The sequence below is a fragment of the Crocodylus siamensis genome, chromosome 7, assembly GCF_052110815.1.
Source record: "Crocodylus siamensis isolate JL-2025a chromosome 7, ASM5211081v1, whole genome shotgun sequence".
NCBI classification, from domain to species: domain Eukaryota; kingdom Metazoa; phylum Chordata; order Crocodylia; family Crocodylidae; genus Crocodylus; species Crocodylus siamensis.
Genome location: NC_143401.1, coordinates 19,122,371 through 19,145,362, shown reverse-complemented (window position 1 = coordinate 19,145,362; position 22,992 = coordinate 19,122,371). Strand labels below are relative to the sequence as shown.

Sequence of the window (22,992 nt, the reverse complement as noted above, 5' to 3'; positions counted from 1 at the left end):
TGATACCACATCCATCCAGGTTTATCTTAAACTGGTTTTGGCCATTTTTGAAGCAGTTTATGTACACTGAACTTCTGTTGCGTTACAGATCTGAACCAGTTTCTGATCACTTATTCCAATTTATGTCCCTAGCCCTTGTCTCTTAACACTTTAATTTCACCCTTGGTTAGAGCTTACTTTACAGTCTACAGCTGGTTCCAGTGGTACACAGGAATTTTCATTGTCTTTCCAATGAATTCATTGTCTTTAGAGGTTTCAGCTTCACTGTTACCCTCTGCAGGTTATGTCTGTTTTAATGTTGCAGGCTTTTTCATTGCAGTCCCCATGTGATAAATTCTTTTTGTTTTTATTTTATAAGTAGGCTTTTGTGGATTTAAGCAGACTGCAGGCTGGTAGGCACTTAACATACACAGTTGCAGACACTCACAGGTACACGTGTATTCCAGCTCACTAGTTTATATACCCCCACTCCTCAGCTTTTAGAAAGAGATGGCATTCTTAGGAAAGGAGTTTTTCCTAGAGCCATCTGGAGGGCAGAGTGCAACTAGTCAGGCTACATCCAGCCCCTCTGCAATCCAACCATTAACCTTTCCCTGCCAGATCAAAACCCATCTAAAGAAACACTTTCAACATATAATATCCAAACAATACAACCACATAGGCTGCTTGCAGATGTAGAAAAAAAATAAAAACAGGGCTTTATTTTAAACTCAGCACACTCCTGTGCATGCCCAGAAGAGGCAGTGTGTTAGTTGCAGCCAGCTTCTGCTTTCTTAATGCCTGTAGAGAATGGGTGCTTTAGTGAGGCTTTTTGGCACCTTTATCTAATAGCTGATTGAATCAACTTTAGTTAAAAGTGCCAAAAAGCCCTGCTGAAACGCCTGATATATCCAAATGTGGTGGAGCTGGGCCAAAGCAATGTGTTGCTGCTTCTGGCAGAGTGCATTTTCCCCCCTACTTGTGTCAGTGCCCTCAGTGGTCACACTGGATTTGTCATACTGCAAGTAAAGGTATATTCTTAAACCTGAGGACATGGACAGATAAAACCTTCACACCCGAGTATAAGCATTACATCAGCATAAGCTGATATATCTTTACCATGTCTTCTATCAGTGTAAAAACTAACAGGAAGACTATACAAATTGCTAAATCAAGGTAACTTCACCTCATCCAGTGAAGAATTATTCTTGAAAGACTCAGCTTGACTGGAGAAAGCTGCACTGCCCTAGGTTTTAGCTGTGTGCATCCATCCCAGGGTAGGTGTGTGTCTGTCCACCCCCTATATAGAAGACAAGGTAACTTGGATGTTTAACTTAAGTTAGCAGCCCAGGTTCAAGCCTAAAGAAGACCCTTAGACTGAGCTCAAGCAGGCAGCCTAAGTTAAAACCCAAGTTACACTGTCTTCCCTGCAATTCTAACATAGGTTAGTTAACCTAAGTTAAGAACTCCCCATGTCCCCCCTTTTTGTAGTACAGACATACTGACTGTGGCAATGAAATCTCACCAATGCAATTCTAGGCCACAAAAAACTCTTGACATGTTTGGCTGAACTGGCTTTGGGATCAATAGATTTTGCTCCAGGTTCCATGGCTAGGGACAGACACTACACATAAACCAGTTTAAGTGATCAGAAACTGGTTTAAACCTGTAACAGAACAGATGTTCAGTGCACATAAACCAGTTTGAAAATGGCTGAAACTGGTTTGAGATACATTCAGACTTAACTGATTTGGGTCAAACCAGTTTATGCAATGTCTGTGCCAGAGTCTTTGCTGGTTTAAGATAAATAAGACCGCCCCCCCACCAGCATCTTAGCATGCTCTCTGGGCTGGGTGGGGCTCTCTGCTCCACAGCAGGGCTTGCCTTTCCCCTCTGCTCCCTGGGCAGACCTCCAGTAGAGACTTGCAGGCACAGCAGGGTCTGCTGGATTTCCCATGTCCCCCTTCCCCCCCTCACCACTCAGTGCTTATGCAGAGATCCTTTCCTCCTCTCTCCCACAGCACAGGCTGTAGCCAGTATGCTAGCTAATGCTGTGTACGGCAGATAGTACAGTGTCTACTTACGGCTTTTTGAAGATAATCAACAGCTCAGATGGTAATGTCCCTGCATTCCTTCCTTTGGAAAAAAGCTGTTTAAGAAGAGCTTGTAATGAGCCAGGCTTTGTTTTCTGATGGGGTGATAAATTTTTGATAACAGAGCTGAGGGGGCCCCTCCCTAATCACAGCATCCTGCCCAGGCCTGGCCATGCCCCTCTCAGCTCAGCACTGTGGAGGAGAAGGAAGGGCTGCTCTAGCACCCCCCAGCTTCTAGCCTGAGCCACTGCAGGCACGTACCTGCATTTCTGGGATGTCTGTCTGGTTACAAAGCTGATTTAACCTAGCCAGGTTAGACTAACCTGCAAAGATTGAATCAATTCAGGCTCAGGCTTTTTGAATGCCTGTCCCTATCCCTAGAATACAGTCACAGGAAGGTTGGCTGGTCCTGCAAAGTGACTGCTCACACTAGCTAGTAGGAGTACATTAAAGATGGTGTGGCTTAAGCAAATTAAATAGTGTTTTATTTACATTTAGGCAGATCCCTGGAGGCATAGGGTTCAGGCCAGTATTTTGTAATGCACAGAGAACAGGACTGGGAGTCAGCAGTCGTGGGTCCTGTTCATAAGTGTTTGTTTGGGGGCTCCATATTCTGATTTACGTCCATAGAAGCTCAGTTCTCTCTGTGTAAAATGTGTAACAAACAGCAAAGTCTCTAATGGACTCCAGCATTTTGGGGATTAAAATGCTGCCCTGGAAGAGGGCCTCTGCCAGTGTCATCTTGTGTGACCTTTAACAAATCACTTCACCTCTGTATAAGCCTCAGTTTCTCCTTCTATAAATCAGGGTTAATAATATATTCACATGATGGTCAATCATTACCCCTAGGTCCCTTTCAGCCATGGTACAGGTCAGATTGTCACCACCTCTTTAGCCTTCCCTTTAGAAGAGAAGGTTGAGATGGGACTTGATAGCAGTTTACCATTATATCAGAGGAGTGCAGCAGGAGCTTGGTGAACAACTGTTCACTAGGGCACCCCTGGGGAAGACAAGGAGCAATGGATACAAACTCCTGGAAGGCTGCTTCAGGCTTAATACTAGAAAAAACTCCTTCACAGTCAGGGTGTCCAGACTGTGGAATAAATGCCCTCCAGAGATGGTGCAGTCACCTACCCTAGAGATTTTCAAGAGGAGGTTGGATAGTCACATCGCTAGCGTGACTTGACCCCAGTTGTCTTCCTGCCTAGAGCCAGGGGGCTGGACCCAATGATCTGCAAGGTCCCTTCCAGCCCCTAACAATCTATGAATATCTAGTCACTTTTTAAAAGCATTTTAAGATTCTGTGAGAAGGTGCTGCAATTAAAAAAAACCCCCAACTACGCAGCCACTTACTGGGGAAAAAACAACAAAAATCAAAATTTATTGTCATTTCTTAGAACTTCCCCTGTAGTTCAGCCAACAATTTATTTCTTGTTTCCAGTCTTACCTGTTTGGATCTCTCCATGATCTGTGATTCTGCAGTCACTTTTGCTTGCTGCCACAGCAGTGGAGTCACCATTAATCACATCAAGGAAGAAGTCAGCTGGATTGTTGAAGGGTTCACATTCATACCCTTTTACAACAGCAAGAAGAACATATATGCATTTTAGAGACAGTTTCTTAGGGAGGAGTGGTTAGAATAATACAGTGGCTCCTGATCTCATATTTAAGGCCCCCTTGGAAAATGCAAGCTCTTAGCTTTCACTTATTTTTTCCTTAATCAAAAAAAACAACAGAGCAATCTTCAATTCTACTGCTGCAAAAAACCCAGAAAGATCACAGTAGGTCAGAATGGTCGTGATACAATGGATTTCTACTTGAAATCTGTTTACCTTGTGAATCACATGTAGGTGTTTGCACACTTAACAGCACTAACATTGCATTGCACCTTGCACCGTTAAAAGGATCTGAGACACCTTGGTTGAGAATTACTGGAAAAATACATTGCTTTTCCAGGATTCTTTTTTAACATGGACCTTTGACCACTTTACACACTTTAACCAGCAACAGCAATGCTTCTGGGAAGGAAAGTTAAGTATTATTGTTCAGGTGGGAAAACTTAGGCACACACTTTAGTTCAAATCCAACATTTCCAAAAAAGTTTGTCCTGATTTGGGTGCTTAGCTCTGGGCATTTACTTTCAGAAATGTTCAGTACTCCTAGCTCTCATGGACTATAGCCAATGTTGTGAATGTAGCACCTCTAAAAATCAGCTTCAAGTGTCTGGGAGAGGGCACCCAGACATTCAAAAACCAGTGCGCGCTTTAGGCCAAAGTCATGCAGGGCTGGACTATCAGTGCCACTGATTCAGGCTTTGGCTGCTGCATACGCTCCATCCTCAGGTCACACATGGCAGCCAGCATGTGGACTGTACTGGACCACAAGGGATCGAGCTGTTTCCTGATGCCCTCCTTCAGCAGCCTCAACAGTATCTGCACGTCTGGTGACAGCGGCTTGCCCCAGTCAGGAACACTGATCTCCTGGAAGTTCTCCATTTGGCTCTGAAGTTTCCTCACAACAGGGATCATCTGGCTAAGGAGGACATTGGCGGCCTTGAGGAAGGGCTTGGGGACCACCAAGATGTGACAGATGGTATCCCACTCAGCTCTGTTAAGTGGGACACTGGCCCCAATCTTCCCGAGCAAGGCCATCTCATGGATGGCCTTCTGTTGCTCCACCAGCCTTTCAAACATCAGGTATGTGGAGTTTCACCAAGTCTCCACATCCTGCATGATTTTGTGCTGTGGGATGCTCAGCTCTGCCTGTTTGTCCCGTAGCATCTTGTCCCCCTTGATGCTCTGGTGGAAGTAGCCTGCCACCATCCTGCATTTCGAAATGAGATTGCTGGTGGTGCTGGCACCATCACTGGAAGCCTCTCCCCTTCCAAGGTGTCCCTGACAATGAAGTGGAACTTGTGTGCCACACAGTAGATGCCAACCAAGTTGGCATCATAGACCATCTTGACCATATTGGCCCTATTGTCAGTGACCATGAACCTGTGGGTGAGCTCACCCTACCCATTGAGCCACCCCTGTACCAAGCGGTTCATGGCCCCCATGATCTCCATTGCCGTGTGAGACTCATCCATCACCTCAGCTTGAAGGAGAGCCTACTGACGGCCTGACTGGTCCCACCAGTGCCCAGTGAGAGAAAAGTAGGCATGATCTCCACCCTGGCTGGTCCAGATGTCCAAGGTGAAGTGTAAGATGGACTTGGAGCCTGCTCCATCCACTCCACATGCTGCGCTCTCTGGGCACCAGAGCCAGGGGGCAGGCATCTGCCAGGCCCTGCTGCCCCCAGCCACCATGGTCCCCTTTGGGACCTCCGGGTTGACATGGCCTTGTGGAGGGCTGCCTGGGTCCCTGCTGCCCTGGCCCGGATCAGCTGCCACCTGGTTCTGTTTGGAGGGGTCGTGGGCGACTCGGCCACACAGATGGCTGGTGAGCAGGGAGACTCTGAGACCTGTGGATCTGCCTTGCAGAGCTCCTCCCTAAAATACTCCCTGCATGCCTCATACAGGGAGGGCACCATCATCCTGCTGAAGGTGGTGCATGTGGGCACTTGGTAGGATGCAGCCACAAGCACCATGAACTGTCTGAATCCTGGCCACTCAACTTAGAAGAAGGGCTGGCCATCCACAGCGAGTATCTCCCCAGTGCTCTGGGGGATCTTATTTGCCTTTGCAATGCATCCCCCTTTCTGTTCACCTTTCCCCCACTGTTCTAGGGTGGCCTGCCTCTGCTTCAGGGGGATGAGGACTTTGGAGTAAGAGAGGGACTTCTTTTTGGGAATGCTCCCACTAGTGCCAGGCTGAGGAGGTGCAACGGCAAGGGGGTGATGCCTGCAGAGATGTGTAAGCATTCCCATCATTCTTGTATGTTCTGTTCCCTTGCCCTGGCTGATTTTGGCTTGGCAGTGCAGGCAGATAGTATATGTAAGATCATCTGCCAGTTCAAAATGATCTCAGACCACACTACCTGCTCGCTTCTGGGTGTAGGTACATGTGTGCATGCTGAAATTTCTCCCTCTTTAGCAGGCAGAGGCACAGCAACAGGAGGAACGGACTCAGCTGAGCCACTTGCCTCCACACTCTCTACCTCAACCCCTCTGAAGTACCTTCTGGGGAAGGAGACCTAGCTCTAGGGAAAACTTAAGGGGTGTGGAGCACAAGCTCAGATGATTCCCCCTCCTTCCTCAGAATTTCCCTTGCTATGGCACTCAGCTCCAGCTCTTCCTCTGGCACTGGAAGGCTCAGCATGGGAAATGAAATGGGGGTGGAGGAGACTGTCCTACTGGTGCTGCTGCTTGTTGTCATGGTGGTCGTGGGGTCTTGGAGGGGTGCAGACTCAGGCACAGGCAGTGGTACTGGCACTGCTCTTCTCTCCTTGCTGCCTGTACAACTAGTGGAAACCTCATTCCTGCTTGTTGTAGCAAAGAGGCTGCATCTTAGTTTGCAGGGGGAATTTACAGCTTTCCCTCTACCCCCTCTTCCATCCCTCCCTGAAAGCTTTGCCAGCTGCCTTTCCAGCATACTTTATGGTGTGTTTCATAGTTTCTTAGCCTTACTGTGATGGAAAATCTGTCTTCTCCTGTAATGTTATCTGATAATTGTATGCATGTGTATTTATGTAATGTATGTCTGTATGTATGTAATAAATATAATAAAAATATATAAACATATGAGTTCCTATATAAATTCTGTATTATAATATGCAATATAATTGTGCTGTGCTTCCCTGCACAGTGAATGGAATGCATACTGTGAGAGAAAGCACAGATTTGAAAAGAATCAAAATAGACTAATAAAAACAAAAAGAGGATGTTGTGGGGGGGAAGAAATTGAAAGGAATCAATTAATATAATAAAATAAAAGGGTTTAGAAAGCAAAATGTATTGACAAATCCCACTTGCTAGGCTAGCAAGTAGGAAATGAATGGTAGCCTTTGTTGTCCGACGCTGCTGAATGACAGCTCAGTAACTGACCCAAGGCAGAAAGCAGCCCAGTTCAGACAATGCTGCTTTTTATGCTGTTTTTCCATCCCTCCCCCAGAGCACTGGGATTGGAATGCTCCTCAGGGAAGGATCACAGTCACTGGCCAGCTACACAGTCAATATGAGAGCAGCCCTTCCCCACTCTCCCTCTCTCTCTCTCTCCTTACTTTATTTCCCTGCAGGCAAGCTCACCTTCAGTTTCGGAACTTGATACATTTCAACTGCCCTCATTTTGTTTTGAGGCTGTTTCAAAGCTCTTTGTTTCATTTCAATTTCCCTGTTTTGAGCTCAACACAAGTTGAAACGGCATCAAGGTGAAACAGTTGGTGATATTTCGCACAGGCCTAATAGGAAGTCCATTCTCATGAGGAGGAAAGGTAGCAGAAAGGCTGGAAATCCCTCTTTGCTTAATAGGGATATCATGGTCCTCTTGAAAAAGAAGAAAGATGCATACAAAGAATGGAACTTGGGAACAGTCGCCAAAGAGGACTATACAACAACTGTCTGTACTCATAGGGAGCAGATTACAAAGGCTAAGGTGGTGACTGAATTTAAACTAGCAATAGAAATCAATGACAATAAGTAGTCCTTCTTTAGGTATATAGGGAACAGGAGGAAAACGAATGGAAGCATGGCACCATTGCTTCACAGCTCAGGACAGCTGGTTGCCAACACTCAGGAGAAAACTTAACTCCTGAACGACTACTTTGCTTCAGCATTTCACCTAACTAAGAGGAAAATCATACTAGATAATAGGGCTGTGTGAAATTTTGACAGCGGTTTCGTTTTGACACTGTTTCGACCAATTTCGAGGTCAAAACAGCAAAATAGGAATAAAACAAAAGCTGTTAAAATAGCCTTTAAACAAAACCAGGCTGGTTGAAACATTTCAAAAGTTGAAACATTTCAACAACAGGCTGGGGATGGGAAGTCAGTACAGCTGGGCTGACTTCCCATCCCCAGCACAAGATCCAGCATGGGGTGGGAAGGCAGCCCAGCTGGGATGCTATCCCATCCCCTGCACTACATTGCTCCAGCAGTGGGAGGTAGCCCAGCTAGGCTGCTTTCCCGTTCCCCTCGCTACATCACACCGGGGTGGGAGGCAGCCTAACTGGGCTACTTCCCCATCCCCTGTGCTACATTGTGCCCCCCGCCCCTGGCATGATGTAGTGCACGGCATTGGAAAGCAACCCAGCTGGGCTTCCTCCAGCTTCCCCCAGGGCTATCTAGCACTGGGGATGGGAAGTCAGCCCAGCAAAACTTGAAACAGCATCAAAACAGCCTTTCTGTTTCAATGGAACAGAACAGCTGCTCGACTCAAAATGAAATTCGATATGAAACACTGTTTTGTCAAACCATTGAAACTCAAGGTGAAATGGAATGATGCCTTTTCACAGACCCCTACTAGATAAGGTTCAGAATGGGCATGGTGGAAATAACCACCTTCCTACTGTTGATGTTGAGCTGGTTCATGATCAGTTAGAAAAGTTAGACATTTCTAGGTCAGCAGGACCAGATGAACTTCATCTGAGAGTGCTGAAGGAGCCAGCCAAAGTTATTGCAGGACCACTGGTGAAACTCCTCCAAAACTCATGGCTTTTGGGGGAGGTCCCTGAAGACTGGAAGAGGGCCAATGTTGTGCTCATATTCAAGAAGGGGAGGAGAGAGGACCTGGGCAACTATAGGCCAATTAGCCTAATTTCTATCCCAGGGAAGAATCCTGGAAACATTTATTAAGGAGTCTATGCACAATACACTTGAAGAAGGTAGGATTCTGAATGACAGCCAGCATGGCTTCATCATAGGCAGGTCTTGTCTTACCAACCTCCTCTCCTTATATGACCAGGTAACTCGCTACCTGGATAAGAGAGAGACTGGATGTCGATATTGTATATCTAAACTTCCAAAAGGCCTCTGATCTGGTATCTCATGATGTGCTCACAGAAAAATTGGAGGACTGCAGGCTTAACTGCTTGACAGTTCAGTGGGTAGGAAGCTGGCTGTGGGGTAGGACTCAGCGAGTACTAATGAATGGATCTGTGTCATCATGGTGAGAAGTGGCCAGTGGTGTCCCTCAGGGGTACATGCTTGGTCCAGTGCTTTTCAACATCTTTATCAATAATTTGGATGTGGGGGTGAAGAGCTCACTGGCCAAGTTCATGGATGACACCAACTTATGGGGGAGCGTGGTCACACTTGAAAATAGGATGCAGATACAGGCGGACCTAGACAGGCTGGCAAGTTGGGCAGATCGGAACCAGATGAAGTTCAACATTGAGAAGTGTAAAGTGCTCCATCTGGGAATGAACTATCCCTAACATACTTACAGGCTCACTGGCATCAATCTGTCTATCACCACAACTGAAAGGACCTGGGATAATAGCCCATAATATGAACGAGCCATCAGTGCAATGCTGTAGCCAGCAGGGCAAACAATACTCGGTCATGCATCAAACGATGCATCTCAAGCAAAACCAAGGAAGTTATTCTTCCACTTTACTCAGCCTTGGTGAGACTGCAGCTGGAATACTGCATCCAATTCTGGGTGCTGCACTTCAGCAAGGAGGTGAAAAAGCTTGAAAGAGTCCAGAGAAGAGCCACCTATAGGATCAGAGACTTGCAAGGTAAGGCATATGAGGAAAGGATGAGGGACTTAGCCTTCTCTTTTTTAGGCTGAAGATGCCCAAGAAGGGACGGTTACCGCTACATCAGAGGAATACATAAAGGGCTTGGCAAGGAACTGTTCACCAGGGTACCCTTGGGGAAAACTAGGAGTAATGGCCACAAACTTCTGGAAGACTGTTTCAGGCTTAACACTAGGAAAAAAACTTCTTCACAGTCAGGGTGTCCAGACTGTGAAATAAGCTTCCTCCAGAGGTGGTGCAATCACCTACCTTGGAAATCTTCAAGAGAAAACTGAACGGTCACCTTGTTGGGGTCACTTGTCCCTGTCTTTCCTGCCTAGTGCAGTGGGGCTGGACCCAATGATTTTGCAAAGTCCCTTCCAACTCCTTACAATCTATGAATTAATGATTCCCCCCTTCCCCACCTCCCCTACCAACTGCAAGGGGCACACAGGACAGCAGAAGTGGCAGAGCAGAGTACAAAGATATCATCTAGCAGGTCAGTGGTAACATTACAAACAGAATCCAGGACTCTGTTCCATACTTCTCCCCATAATCAAGAGAAACCATGCAAACCCTGTTGTTATTACCTGCCAAATGGCGCACAGGCAATTGCAGTATTTCTCACAATCTCTAATCTAAAAAAATACATATATGATCTGCCCTCTCTGTCGCCATCTTTCTCAGCTGCCTTCAGATCTGGGGAGCACTGGATTCACCTCCACAGATCTCAGGTGGTCTGCAAATCACTCTACACCAAGATTATACTATGAGAGATGTGCATAGCTACAAAAGCTGCTAGAAGCTTGTTTCCTGTGGACTGCACATCTAAAGGTGTTAGATCCTGCTGTCTGTCATCACTGTCAGGCAGAGCGGATGTGGCAAATCCCTGTAGATGCACTAGGCTGTCATACAAGACATTAATTTTTTACCTTCTTGTTTTCTCTTATCTAACATAAAAGTTAGACTAGCTGCACGTGGCTGCTCTTAGTATCTGAAAAATACAGTATTCAACTGAATAGGGCTAGAGTTAATTCATCACCAGGAAGTATCATGAAAAGGAATTAATTTAAATGAGCTCATTAACCAATCTCTTCCCTATTCTGAGCCAAAACAATTAAAATACAACAGTGATGATCACTGATTCACCTGCATGTTAGACTTACCCACAGAATGAAAATACTCCAGTGCTTGCTGAGCTGGCCCATGATACAGCACCTTTCCTAATGCTAGCAGCGTCAGACTGTCAAAGAGCTTGAATATGGAGTAACGAGGCTGGTGGATAGAGAAAATGATGGTTCGACCTCTTCTTGAAAGTCTGCAATGCAAGGAAATAATCCAGGTCTCAAACGTATATCTATTTCATGTTTAAGAAGAGGTCAGTAATTACAAAGAGCTGTGGTGCTCCCACGCCAAGCAACCAAACAATCTTATCTGCTGTAACTTGACAAGAGCTAAGAAAGAAAATTCTGGAGTAAATAAATCCCCCAGTAAACAAGGTATCAAGACTTCAGCTAGTCTAATCAGAGTAGCTTTACTAGAATCAACAGCATTACATAGACTTATATTAACGGAGGATCTGGCCATTCAGGTGGATTTTTCTTAGTTCTTGTACTAAGTTTTGTTCTTTACAGAGGTCAAACCAACCAGTATCATCTTGCTTTCCTTTGTGTTTGCTGGCTGCTGCTTCATTATATTTTTCTGCTAATGACTTTAGTGTTGATGCCCACTGGTGGCCCTGGACTTTTCTCCCACCAAGTAGTGATAGAATGGGAACAATAGAATAAAGCTTCCCTTATAAAACTTAGCCAGTAAGCTGCAAACATTAGAGGGAGGAAGAGAGCCACCCCAAATAGTAAGAGAAATGCTTCAGGAATGGTTACTGAAAACAGCTGGGTGGGATAGTCAGAGCCAATCAGTTTATCTGCAGCCTCAGCCACAAGAGGAAAACCTATGGATGAAAACTTCTCTCAGCCATGGTTCATGTACCTAATGTAGGGAGTATGGGTGTGTGAAATGGGCTGTATTCAATTTGGATTTGGCCTGAATCAGGGATAGCGATTTGATTTGGATCACTGTCCCTGATTTGATTTGGCTGAATCCAGATCTGAAGATTTGATGTTGATTCAGAGAATCAGCGATTTGGACATAGACACAGCTTTAAAAGCTTTTTCTACATACCTTGAGGTACCAGCACAGCTCATGATCACTGCAATGCTGGGGCACATGAAGTCTCCCACAGGAGTGCTGGGGGGGCTGTCCATGTGCTCGGCGGTGAACCTGGAAGTGGACCAGAAGTACTTCCAGTCCACTTCCGGGACTGCTGGAGAGCGTGCTTTCCGCTGCCCCCACCCCTCGTACCCTCACGGCTTGGCTATCGGCTGTAGGGGGACCCCAGGTGCCCCCCCCAGACCCACGAGGCACCGGTCATCGAGCCAGGGGGTCACAGGGGAGCCCCCTCGTATGCTTCCCGGCAGACCCGGAAGTGCTTCTGGTTCATTTCTGGGTCTGCTGCTGAGCGAGCTGGGGAACGCACCATGCTTCTGTGGGATGCTCCATGAGCCCCACCATCACAGTGTTCATGAGCCCCTGCTGCCTAGAGGTACATAGAAAAACCATTTAAAGTTGCCTCTATGTCCGAATTGATTTGGAGGGTTCCAATTCGAGTTAGAGAGATTAAACGGTCCTCAGATTCAATTTGGATTTGGAGATTTGGCCACGGAATTGGGCCAAATCGGATCACGGACCAAAGCTTCACGCAGCCCCCCTAGTAGGGAGGTCCTTAATGGCAGGCTTAGCTGAATGACGAAGAAATAATCAGCCCTTGAGAACTGGACTCCCAAATCCAACACTCACCCACCAAGCTGACTTCTGCAAGGCAGAGCAGGGAGGCATTGGTAGCAGCAAGAAGCTATTGCGGTGGTTGTCCATGCTGCCCCATTCTTTAAGGCTTTGATCCAGAGCTTAGCGTCATCCATGGAAAAGCCCATTGACTTCACAAGTTTCTGGATCAAGCCCCAGGGAAAGAGAAGATGTCAGTCTCTGGTCTGTCAGGCCAGCCTCTTTTACCAGCATTAAATCCACATAAATGGTGGTTTTTGTTGTGCATAGGAGTGTTGTCTTTTATCATGAATTAACCGAAACAAAAACTACAGCCAACTCCTGTGTAGCCAACCCTTACTTCTTTAAGAGGATGAGTACAGCGTTGGCTGTGCTGGAGTCCAGGCCAGTGGTTGGTTCATCCAGAAAAAGGACTGGTGGCTCCGTAATGAGTTCCATCCCGATGTTGGTTCTCTTCCGCTCCCCACCCGACACACCTCGGATTAGTTCAGTTCCTACCTACGGCAGAGAGACTTGAGTTGGCTACATTGTGTGCTTTGAGCCTGGCAGACATTTGCAGTCCTGCCCCCCCATTAACTTCAAGGGACCTGACCATGTCAGGAACACTGTGTCCACTAGGGTGTGGTGGAGAGCAGCCAGCAGTCCTCAATGGACACAGTGGACACAAGGGTCAGGCAGAGACAAGGACCAGATTTTCAAATCTTAATGCCCACAGTGATGCTCCTGATCAAAGGAAGCCTGGTTTTCAGGAGTGCTGAGCACCTGCAGCTCATACTGAATCAAGGATGGAGCTGCTAGGTACCAGAGCCAGTTTGGAAGCACAGAGGGTGCCCAGAAGGCTCTCACCTTCCAAGGATCTTCCTGGCTCTGCCAGGTTTGGAGGCAAGTCCCATGGCTTTGCCCCTGAGAGGGCAGGGATATTCATAGAGATAGCAAAATAGAACAGGAGGGACAATTGCCCCACATCTGGGGTTTCCATCCCTAGACATTTCTGCTCTCTCACAGGCTTTGACCCAGATTTGCTCAAACTGTAGCACAAAGCCAGGAAGCAATTGGTCAAATGGAAAAGCCCTACGACTTGGTGCACTTTTAGTCTCATCCTGTTCTACACAGCACATGCTTGTACACTCCAGGGTTTGTGCCAATAGCACACAGCTGAACCAGCTTCCAAGTAGATCAACACAATTAGCTCTGCATCTCAGAGCAGGGTTCTAGCTGCTGATCTCAGAAAGGCTCAGCAGAGAAACCCTGCATTCCTACTATGGTATAGGGCCAATCAACCATACGCAGGCAAGGAGTCTGGGTTCTGGGTTCTCTAGCTCGGTCTGGAGCTCAGGCCTCTCAAGCACTCACCTTCACATCAGCTACTTTGTTCAGCCCCAGCTCACTGATAATCTGTGTAACTCGCTCTTCCTTTTCTTTAAAGCTTATAGTGCTGGGGAGTCGCAGAGCTGCAGAGAAGAGCAGATTCTCCCTCACAGTCATTGTGCCCATGACAACATCATCCTGAAAATGATAGGAATTTGCAACTGAAGAGCTTGAAGACGGGTCTTATTTTTCTTATTTGAATGTCCATAGCACCCAGTGACCTCAGGCTGGGATCAGGGTTGGGCACCCATCATGAGGACTAGTCCCTGGCTCAAAGACCTCGCAGGCTAAATAAACAAGGCACACAAAGGATTACAGTGAGGCAGGGAATTAACCTGCCAAGGTTGCATAGCAGGTCAGTAACTAGAACCCACGTCTCTGGGCTCCCATTTCAGGCCATTAGACCAGTTGTACTCAACCTTTTTGCCCTGCAGGCTAGATGGGTGGTTCCCAGTTCACCTATGTGATGGATCTGGCCAGTGGGCTGGATCTAGTGTGCAGGATGGGTGTGGTAGGACTGAATTCAGCTGTGTGGAGGGGGGCAGTGGAGCATCCCAGCTCCATCCATGACATGGGAGGAAGGGGACAAGGCCCAGCCCTGACCCAGCTACGTGGGGCTTGGGAATCTGGCAGCAGGAGAGAGGTGGCAGTATTAACTGCTACTACTTCCCTGCCACCAAATTTCCCAATCCATGTGGAGCCCTGCAGGCCAGATGCCATGGCTTCGCAAGCCAGGGGCTTTGAGCACCCTTGCATTAGACTTCAATAGATCCAAAGCTCTTCAGCTGTTTCAAGACTAGTACTTGCAATGCAGGTGATACTGCTTTGCATTGGCAGGTCACTTGTCATTTAAGTCACTGGAGGGGCTGAGAGCCCAGCAGTTCAACAAGTTAAGGAGAGCTGCAAGTTCTCAGCATCCATCTGTTGAAGAGGAGCCATTTAAAAAAAGTCATTAGCTTAAATTAGCTGAATCACTCATTGCAAGCTGGCTCCTGCTGCATACCTTTAACTCCCACTGACTTCTGTAGAGCAAAGCAGAGAGCCAAGAGTCCCCTCCAACTCATAGCTAGTACCCATCCCACAGAGAACCAAAGCAATAGGGACAGGATTGTCCTTAACTTTTTATCCAACCAGATTTTGTAACACATGGTCTGAAAACATCATGCCATGGGCTCTCAAAGGGCAAAGCTCCAATACAATGCTGCAAAATTAGTTGGATGGAAACCTGCCACAAAAACAAGTCTGTGACCATTCCTGCTAGAGGCTGATGAAAGCTTTAGGAGGATAGATGATCCTCTAACTTATTGTCAGATAACTGTCTCGATCTCCCCCTTGGAAACTGTGAGTTTTCTGACTTAAAAGTTTTTCAGGTCCAGGATGAAATTTATGGACATGAGAAGAGTGACAAAACATGAGAAGAGTGACTTATTCAGCTTAGAAGGGCCAACCATGAAGTGAGATCAGCATTTTTCTGAACCAAGGGTCAGTTCCCTGTGCTGGAACATATCATACTGAATGATATCATATTTAGTATGATATGATACAATACTGAGTTATTGAATCATGCTGAATTAATTATTCAAGTCCAAAAGGAGAGGAGAGAATGAAAAAAAAAAAGACAAAAACACAACATTATCTTGGCTAGCTCTATTGCTGACAATGTTGCCTATATCCATAGGGCCCTGAACTACCACCTACCTGTACTGACAGGGATGTCATTGCGACTTCCCTGTCTGGGATTTATTAACCAGGTTAATGTCCCATATTACCACATATGTATGTGGATGCCTCCTTTCTATTCTCCGGCAGACCCTTTAAAAAAAATTTCAGCAACTCTTGAACATCCCCGTCTCCTCTCCAGGAACTATTAATTCTCATTAATCCATCATTCCTGGAGGCAGAAAGACCAGATATGGACACTCACTTGTACCACGTATCCTGAGATGCACTTGAAATTCGGAGGCTGCAAGACACCGTCTATCAATACTTTTCCAGAGAGGCCAGCAGGGTCCTTTCTTGCTGCCAGCACATCTAGGAGACTTCAGACAAGAAACAATGCTTAGATTCTGCCCTGTGCTGCCCACAGCTAGAGAAAGGGGGGAAAATAACCAGGAATATTTTTCTGGAACTGGGCATTATTAGGGGATGCCTGTAGTGGCCTAGTTTTTTGAATGGGACAGAAGCAGCTTTTACATAAAAATTACCATTTTTTTTTTTACATTAAAAACATGATAGTCCACTTGTCTCAAATGCAGAAATCTAAATGCAAACAGCCACAATCCTAAATTCAGTAGCAGCACAGAGGTATCTGGGCATAAGGTAAGAAAGGAGGCCCTGAAAAGCTTGGCCCAAACCTAAAGACTTCTGTGGTCAGAAGCGATTCTACCACAACACTTGCTCTTTCTTTTGACTGGATAACCCACCCCAGCAGCAGCAATTATTAGGGTCTGCCTTCTGATTGGCTCCAAGCATGTTGCAAGCTGCATGATGCCTGAAGCACATGATTTGGCTTTGCCGGCACTGTAATTTTAGCCATTAGTGCAAACCCATAATGTAGACCTAGAGATCACAGGACCTCAGCCTTTCCAGATCTTAGGGTGTCACATGCCCTACCTTTGGGGAGGCCCCAGAGTGGTCCCACTATAGAAAGGCATTAAATCCCACTCTGCCTTAGCCCACACAATCCAAAGTGCCTTTCCATGCCTTGGGGATTCTAGTTTCCACCTAGAATTATTCATTCTCCTTTTGAAGTGGTGTGTGCACAGGGAATACTCACGAGGATTTACCGCTCCCTGTTGGTCCCAAGATAGCATTAAGGCCTGGCTTCATAATACCACTGGAAGAAGGAAAAATAAGGTTACTCTGAGGTCTACTCATGAGGAGCTTAGCATGCAGCTTGGGTCTCACTTTAAACACAGACAAATGTTGCAGTTTAGGAAATAAAGTAAAATATTTTTCCACCTAAGCTTTGAAATCAGTAAACTCCTTCCCTTCCTTATCCCTAGTCTCCAAGTCCAAACAGAATCTTCTAATGGGGATAGTCAAGTGCCTCTCAGCTCCCGCTGATTTGCTTTCTGGGATTTAATTCTGCCTTTCCTCCATAAAAGTTTTCATGCTGCAGGAACTTACTTCATATTGTGAAGGATCTTCTTTTCCATTGTTTTCTGTCTGCACAAGGACCCGCTCGACTGCTTGATGGAGTACTGGATGTCATGGAAGCTCACAACAGAGCCCCGGGGGGACCTGAGGGACTCTCGGGTGGGGAAAGAACGCAGGAAGTCTCCTGCTTCTTCCTCCTCAGGCCCCATGGTAACAACGCTGTGGGAGGACGTGGCTGGTTTCGTGTCTTTATCACAGATGCTGAACTCTACTGCAGGGATGCTATTGTGGTCATTGCTGTTCTTCACAGTTTCCATCTGCTGTAATTGACTGGTTGGGACACATCAAATAAATGAGAACTTAAACAACTTCAGCAGGCAGAACATTACATTTTCTCTTTTATTCAAAAATAAAAAAGAATTTGAATCTTCTTCCATATGGGTGGGGGGGGTGGGAAAGCGGAAGCTCTGAGGTCCAGAGCTGTGGACCTCAGATTTCTTTTCCTAGAACAAGATGCACTTGATATAGCTGGGACCTGGTAGTGTATTTAGGAGCAGGCAAGCAGAGTATGAGCCCTGGATACTGACTAAAGGGGAGGGGATGCTGGAACAGGTGGGGGCGGGAGGGGAGGGGGAAAGGGTGCCAAAACGGAGGTAGCAGAACTTGTGGCTCCAGCAGTGGAGTGGGGATGGGAGTCCCTTCATCAGCTTCTCCCTTCTCCCCACGGAATACACCACTGCTCTGGGTATGGCCAGCAGCCGGGGAGTTAACATCATCAGGTTAGAGACCCTCTTGGGTCCCCACATGCTTTTCTCACCGTGGAATCCAGCGCTTCACATCACTCACTTGGACAGGACTTACTAGCAGCAGCAGCCGCCATGTTAACCCTGTAGCTGCTGGCCATGCGGACACTTACCCCCTGAGCCAGTCCCTGCAACAACGACTATTCCTCACTGGCCCAAGGTGCAAACGCTACCCGTTGTGCTTCTGCTGGCATGTGTTTGGGGAGGCAAGGCAAGCATCTAAGGAACTGGAAAAACAATGGCACCTTTAAAAGTAATTAGAATGACTATGGGTAGAACTCCATTTCACATTATGCACCCAACTTGCACTTATCCAAGACAATTACTACCATTTTTAGCCGTTACACACACTTTGTAATTCAGTCCCACATATATCCATGCTAAGGAATATATCAGCAGAGTTACTTTGTTAGAAACATGACTCCCTTAGCTAACATACTTATGTCAGTGAAGACCAGGTCTTAGATCTCAAAACTTCTTAATATTAGAAGCTAAAATTACTGGCACCAGACATTTAATTTTCCATGTACAAGTAAACTCTCAAAAGTAGCCGCATGCTGTTCACGACAGACAGCGAGCACCTGTAATGTTCAGGTAGAGATTGGGTTTTTGAGTTAAATAAAAATTCTGTTGCTTGCTTTGCTTTTTTAGATCTGCGTCTTCACAAATGCCAAGTCAGGTCTCACCTGAGGGAAGTGATTACACTGAGCTAATCTGTCCAAAACCTGGCTTGATACTCTGGTAATCAATTAAATAAATTTAGCAGAATCAAGTGGACTCACAGACTTTCAAATGTAGGAGTTCCTTATACATGTCACCTTTACTCTAAACATCCTTTTAGGGTTTTATAACAATGCTCTGATAAGGCTTATCTGCAAGGCACCAACAGAGGCTTTCAACCTAACCCTGTTTCATCAGAACACTCAGATAGCCTGCACGCACAGTTTAACTGAAAGTTAAATTTTAAGTTATTTTTAAATCAATCAAGTTAAAGTGTAAAGTAAAAAAAAATGTTTTATTTAAAAACTCAAAGTTAAGCTAAACCAATAGAACCAGTTTTCAACAGCTATACATAGGTCCACACAGGAGTTTGAATTGGCATAATGCAGCTATTTTAAGTTAAATCATTATATTTGGGTGTATATAGACAAGGCCAAAGCATTTTATCCAGGATATTATTTTTTCAGGTTGATTCTTTGGTCCATTCAGGAGTTATCTTATCCCATATATTAAAAAGAAAAAAAGCTGGGAGCAGGGAATGAGGTTTCTGAGGTGAATAAAGAAATCAGTTTCTTTTTGGGGAAAGAAACAAGCAGGACCATTCATGTTCTTTAGACCTGTGTCCAGCACACTTTGGAATATACACAAATATATAAAATAAAATATAATACTTTCCTATAATAAACCCCTACCTCATTATTTAAATTATTGGGGCTCCATGGATCTACACCATAGCAAAATCTGAGTCAAATTTATTAAGCGAAGGGAAATACAAATGGCCCACTCTGTCTTCAGAAATTGCTTTTAAATGGATTCTGTCCTGCTCCAAAAACTCATTGCAATGTAGGTTTCAGTGCTAACCACAAGCTGGGGAAGAACTTACTTCCCATTTGCTTTAAGTAACCTATTCAACAAAGTGCTGTTCTGCCTTCCGTAAATAATCTTTAGAAGCCCCTTCTACTCCCATTGAAAAGACTGAGAGAGAAGAATTAACAGCTTTTTACACGAATGGAAAAGATGATACAGCTTAATTCCGCACATGTGTTTCTGAAGTTTTTAGCCAAGAAGTGTTCTGAGCATCATTTCCCCTGCATTTAGAAGCATGGGGCTGGAAGAAAGCAGAGTCCAGTTTCCCCAAGATGTAACAGACATTTAGTCTGAATGGGGCCATGGAAACATCCATTCTGGCCTCTTCAACACACCACAAAGTCCTCCTCCTCCCCTTACACACTTCCCAAAACCCACCACGTATCACAGGAGGAGAGAGAGAGATCAACACCTCAAACCCCTCCAATGGCAGGGAATGAGTTAAATAAAACAGGTCCAGATAGTTTTTAGGAAGTGGATCAAGCATTTTACATTCTTAAGCAGTGAGATAAATGAATTGCACAGCATCCACACTCCAGCCAATGCCAAGCCACACAAAACAGCAAAGCTTTGGAAGCCCTGCACCAGCTAACATGGTTCTCCCATTGCCTAGAAGCAACCCTCCCTCAGGATCAATACCTCTTTGCTGCCTCTGTTTTGCTTCAACTCAGCATCTGTATCCAGGGGCTCTGCCAGCTGCAAGCCTGGCATGTCTGATGTTTAGCTCAAGTTAAAGTTACATAAAAGTCTTTCTGCTCTCACGCCAGCAGCTGGGAGTGTCAAATTACTGCAGTTCTCAGTGCAATTTACTCCAGGTCACTAGAGAAGAAGTCATCTGCAAAGAATTAGCGCAGCCCACTGGAAGATGCTTTAGAAACCACAGATCAGAATGTGCTGCTTTCCCCTGAAGTCAGTGGAGTCACTTCAGATTAACACCAGAATAGGATTTTCACCAGGAGCACAAACACCACGAGACTCTCCAACAAAATCTCAGTGCTTTATCATCCCAGCCCCTTTTTGCAGTTTTTTTCCCTTGACTTCAGGGCCTGCCAGAAAGTTGCCAGCAAGCTCTGAATTTAAGACATGCTCTCCCACAAATCTGTGTAGTCACTACCAGTTCTATATTCAGACTTCCCAAAGTGACTGGTATCAGTGATTGCATCCAATCCATAAAGCAGGACTAGTTGCAAGATACTGAAGAGGAAAGACGGAACAAACTTACATCTGGTGGAGGCTTCACATGTCCCATTAAGGAGATAATTGGCTACTGAAGGGAATCCATCAGCAAGTGAAATGACCAGGAAGGGAAGGGATTGTTCTGCCACTGATACACTTCATTCTCCCAAAAGTTATAGTGCCTCAGGACACTATATAATAATCATGTCTGGCCAGTTAAGCAGAGCTGGGCTGCCTGCTACAGATGCCAGCTGTGCAAAAAAGACAAAAGCTCCAAGGCAGAAGTGTTTGGGGGGATTCAGTGTTTGGGGTGGCCAACCAGTGGCACAAGCAGCCTTTTGTGGGTGGCACACTGCAGATCAGAAAGGGGACGGGTAGCACAGTAGATAGGGAAGGATGCAGAAAGCAGAGCAGGAGATCAGACAAGGAGCAGAGAGGGAGCAGAAAGCAGAGCTACAGATCTAGCAGAGGAAGGGGATCAGAGTGGCATTCTGGGAGGGGGTGGGCTAATTTGTGGCATGCCTGCCAAGACAGTTGGCTACCACTGCAGTAGAAGATGCACCAACATAAAGGAGGCTGTGCTGCAGGCTTACTGCAGTAGACAGTGCTCTTTGCTCCAAATCAGTCAATGCCCTCAGGTGGGATTAGAGAAGAGCTGTCTTAGGAGTCACCATCTTCCTCTTGAGAACCAACACTGAGCATGCATCTGGAATCCCTCAAAATTCCTTGTCACCCTTTGTAAGGCTGGAGGTATTGACCCAGGCCCCTGTCCCTTGGCTACACTTCAATGGCTAATCACATTTTGGATCCATATTTCAGTGGCTATGCTATTCTTCCCTCCTTATTCCAAAGTCACTGAGGCTGTGCACTGTTAAATAGTGACCGTGTTACATGGCAGAGGTGGCTGCATTTCAGTAGTAGAAGTAATCCCTGTGTTTTAGACAGACACACAGCAATTTAAGAACATGGATGATTCCAGACTTCTCCATCAGTGGAGCCTAGCCCTTTTCTATTTCTTACCAGGAATGATTGTCATCCTCTGTTCAGAAAGAAGCTTTTTTAAGAGCAAGTTGTCCTGGCCCTTCCCTCCCTCTGGCCAACCACACCCACTTTTTGGGAAGGTTGCTAACCTACAACACCCCTGAGGGAGGACAATAGTTGTGTCAGGGTAGCCCTGTTTCCAGTAGGGACTGGTACCAAAGGAGCTGTGTGAGTTTGTCCAGCTGAAAACTGACAGCTAGGTTGAATGGAGCCCAAGGTTTTTAAAACCCCTTATTTACCTTTTATTCTTCATCCCTGTCTTTAGTGGTTTCTTCTGGTCCAGAGAATCAACAAAAACAAGTTAGTCAGTTTCACTTGAGTTACCAGTCAATTTCACTTCCTCTTCATCATTACCCAAATCAGGATTACCCTTGGTTTAAACCCCAGAAGGGCCTTTACACATAATTCTTTCCCTAGCCTGTTTGGTGTCTTGATTGTAGGAAAAGTCCTTTATGACTTGCAAGTGCACATTTTACCAGACTACTATATTAATAAACTTGGGGTTTATTATCACACAGCAATTCTAGAGCAGGTGTTTCTATTTTTTTAAGCACAAAGGCCATTTTTTCATCCTAATCACCAGCATCAGAAAATCAGCCTGAATTCTGAGGGGCAAGCTGGACTGCCCTATTTACACCTTTATTTAGGGCCTTGAAGCTAAATGAAATGCCCAGTGATACCTGTACCACACTTACATGCCAGCTTTCAGAGCTCTTGCAGGAGTGGATCTGATGAGATAAACCATTTTGCTGATGTGTAAGAGAAAAAAAAAAGAAAGACTTGTAATTCTTTACTTCCACTAGTGTTGGATGGCCAACAGGTACCAAAGAAAGCCAGACTCACTTTAGTCACAGAAACCAGATGATTAAAAGTATTTACATGCCTGCCTTTAAAAATTTGGCATTGAAGTCAGCAGCTGTGATACTGTACTAGTGAACTCATGGAGCAAATTTGCTGAGGAATAGTGTCATTTTTGCTGTCACTTCACACAGAAAAATTGGCCTTTAACTTTCCACTTTGCTTTGTTTGGGATTTAATTTCCTCATTCATTTGAAATCTGCCCTCACTGAAGTTTGTTGTCCGCGTGTTTTGGCTGGGTGTGTCACTTTTTCAGAGGAAGTTTCAAACCTAAGCAATATTGAGCCCCTTTTGTCCTGTGTCCTTTTGCATGACTTTCACAAGACTAAGGTGTAAGAAAGCTCAGCTGTGGGACTTAGAATCTCTTCCCATATGCTGAATCTACTACCATTTTGCATTGTGCTGATGAAGAGGGGAAACTGATTATAAACTAAAACAGAAAACAGCAGCTGTATCAAGCTGCTGCATGATGGAGAACTATTCATGAAGATAAGCAGGGTTACACCCTGTTAATTGTCTTGGTCATCATTT

The 22,992-nt window shown here is 45.6% G+C and overlaps 1 protein-coding gene across 3 annotated transcripts in view; it reads right to left on the bottom strand.

Moving 5' to 3' along the window:
• Nucleotides 1-20,170, bottom strand: part of LOC149859556 (broad substrate specificity ATP-binding cassette transporter ABCG2-like) — a 31,952-nt gene extending 11,782 nt beyond the window's left edge. The window contains exons 1-9 of one of the 3 annotated variants that reach the window (XM_090058113.1): nucleotides 20,026-20,170; nucleotides 17,913-18,044; nucleotides 17,027-17,326; nucleotides 16,674-16,733; nucleotides 15,822-15,936; nucleotides 13,883-14,035; nucleotides 12,870-13,027; nucleotides 10,855-11,006; nucleotides 3,520-3,645 (exon numbers count right to left, since the gene is read on the bottom strand). In XM_090058113.1, the coding sequence (XP_089914239.1) occupies nucleotides 3,520-3,645; nucleotides 10,855-11,006; nucleotides 12,870-13,027; nucleotides 13,883-14,035; nucleotides 15,822-15,936; nucleotides 16,674-16,733; nucleotides 17,027-17,313 (1,051 nt within the window). In that variant the 5' untranslated portion in view covers nucleotides 17,314-17,326; nucleotides 17,913-18,044; nucleotides 20,026-20,170. The remainder of the gene's footprint in view (nucleotides 1-3,519; nucleotides 3,646-10,854; nucleotides 11,007-12,869; nucleotides 13,028-13,882; nucleotides 14,036-15,821; nucleotides 15,937-16,673; nucleotides 16,734-17,026; nucleotides 17,327-17,912; nucleotides 18,045-20,025) is intronic. The other 2 variants (XM_090058112.1, XM_090058111.1) reach the window with 2 other exon arrangements.
• Between the last annotated feature and the right edge of the window lie 2,822 nt (nucleotides 20,171-22,992).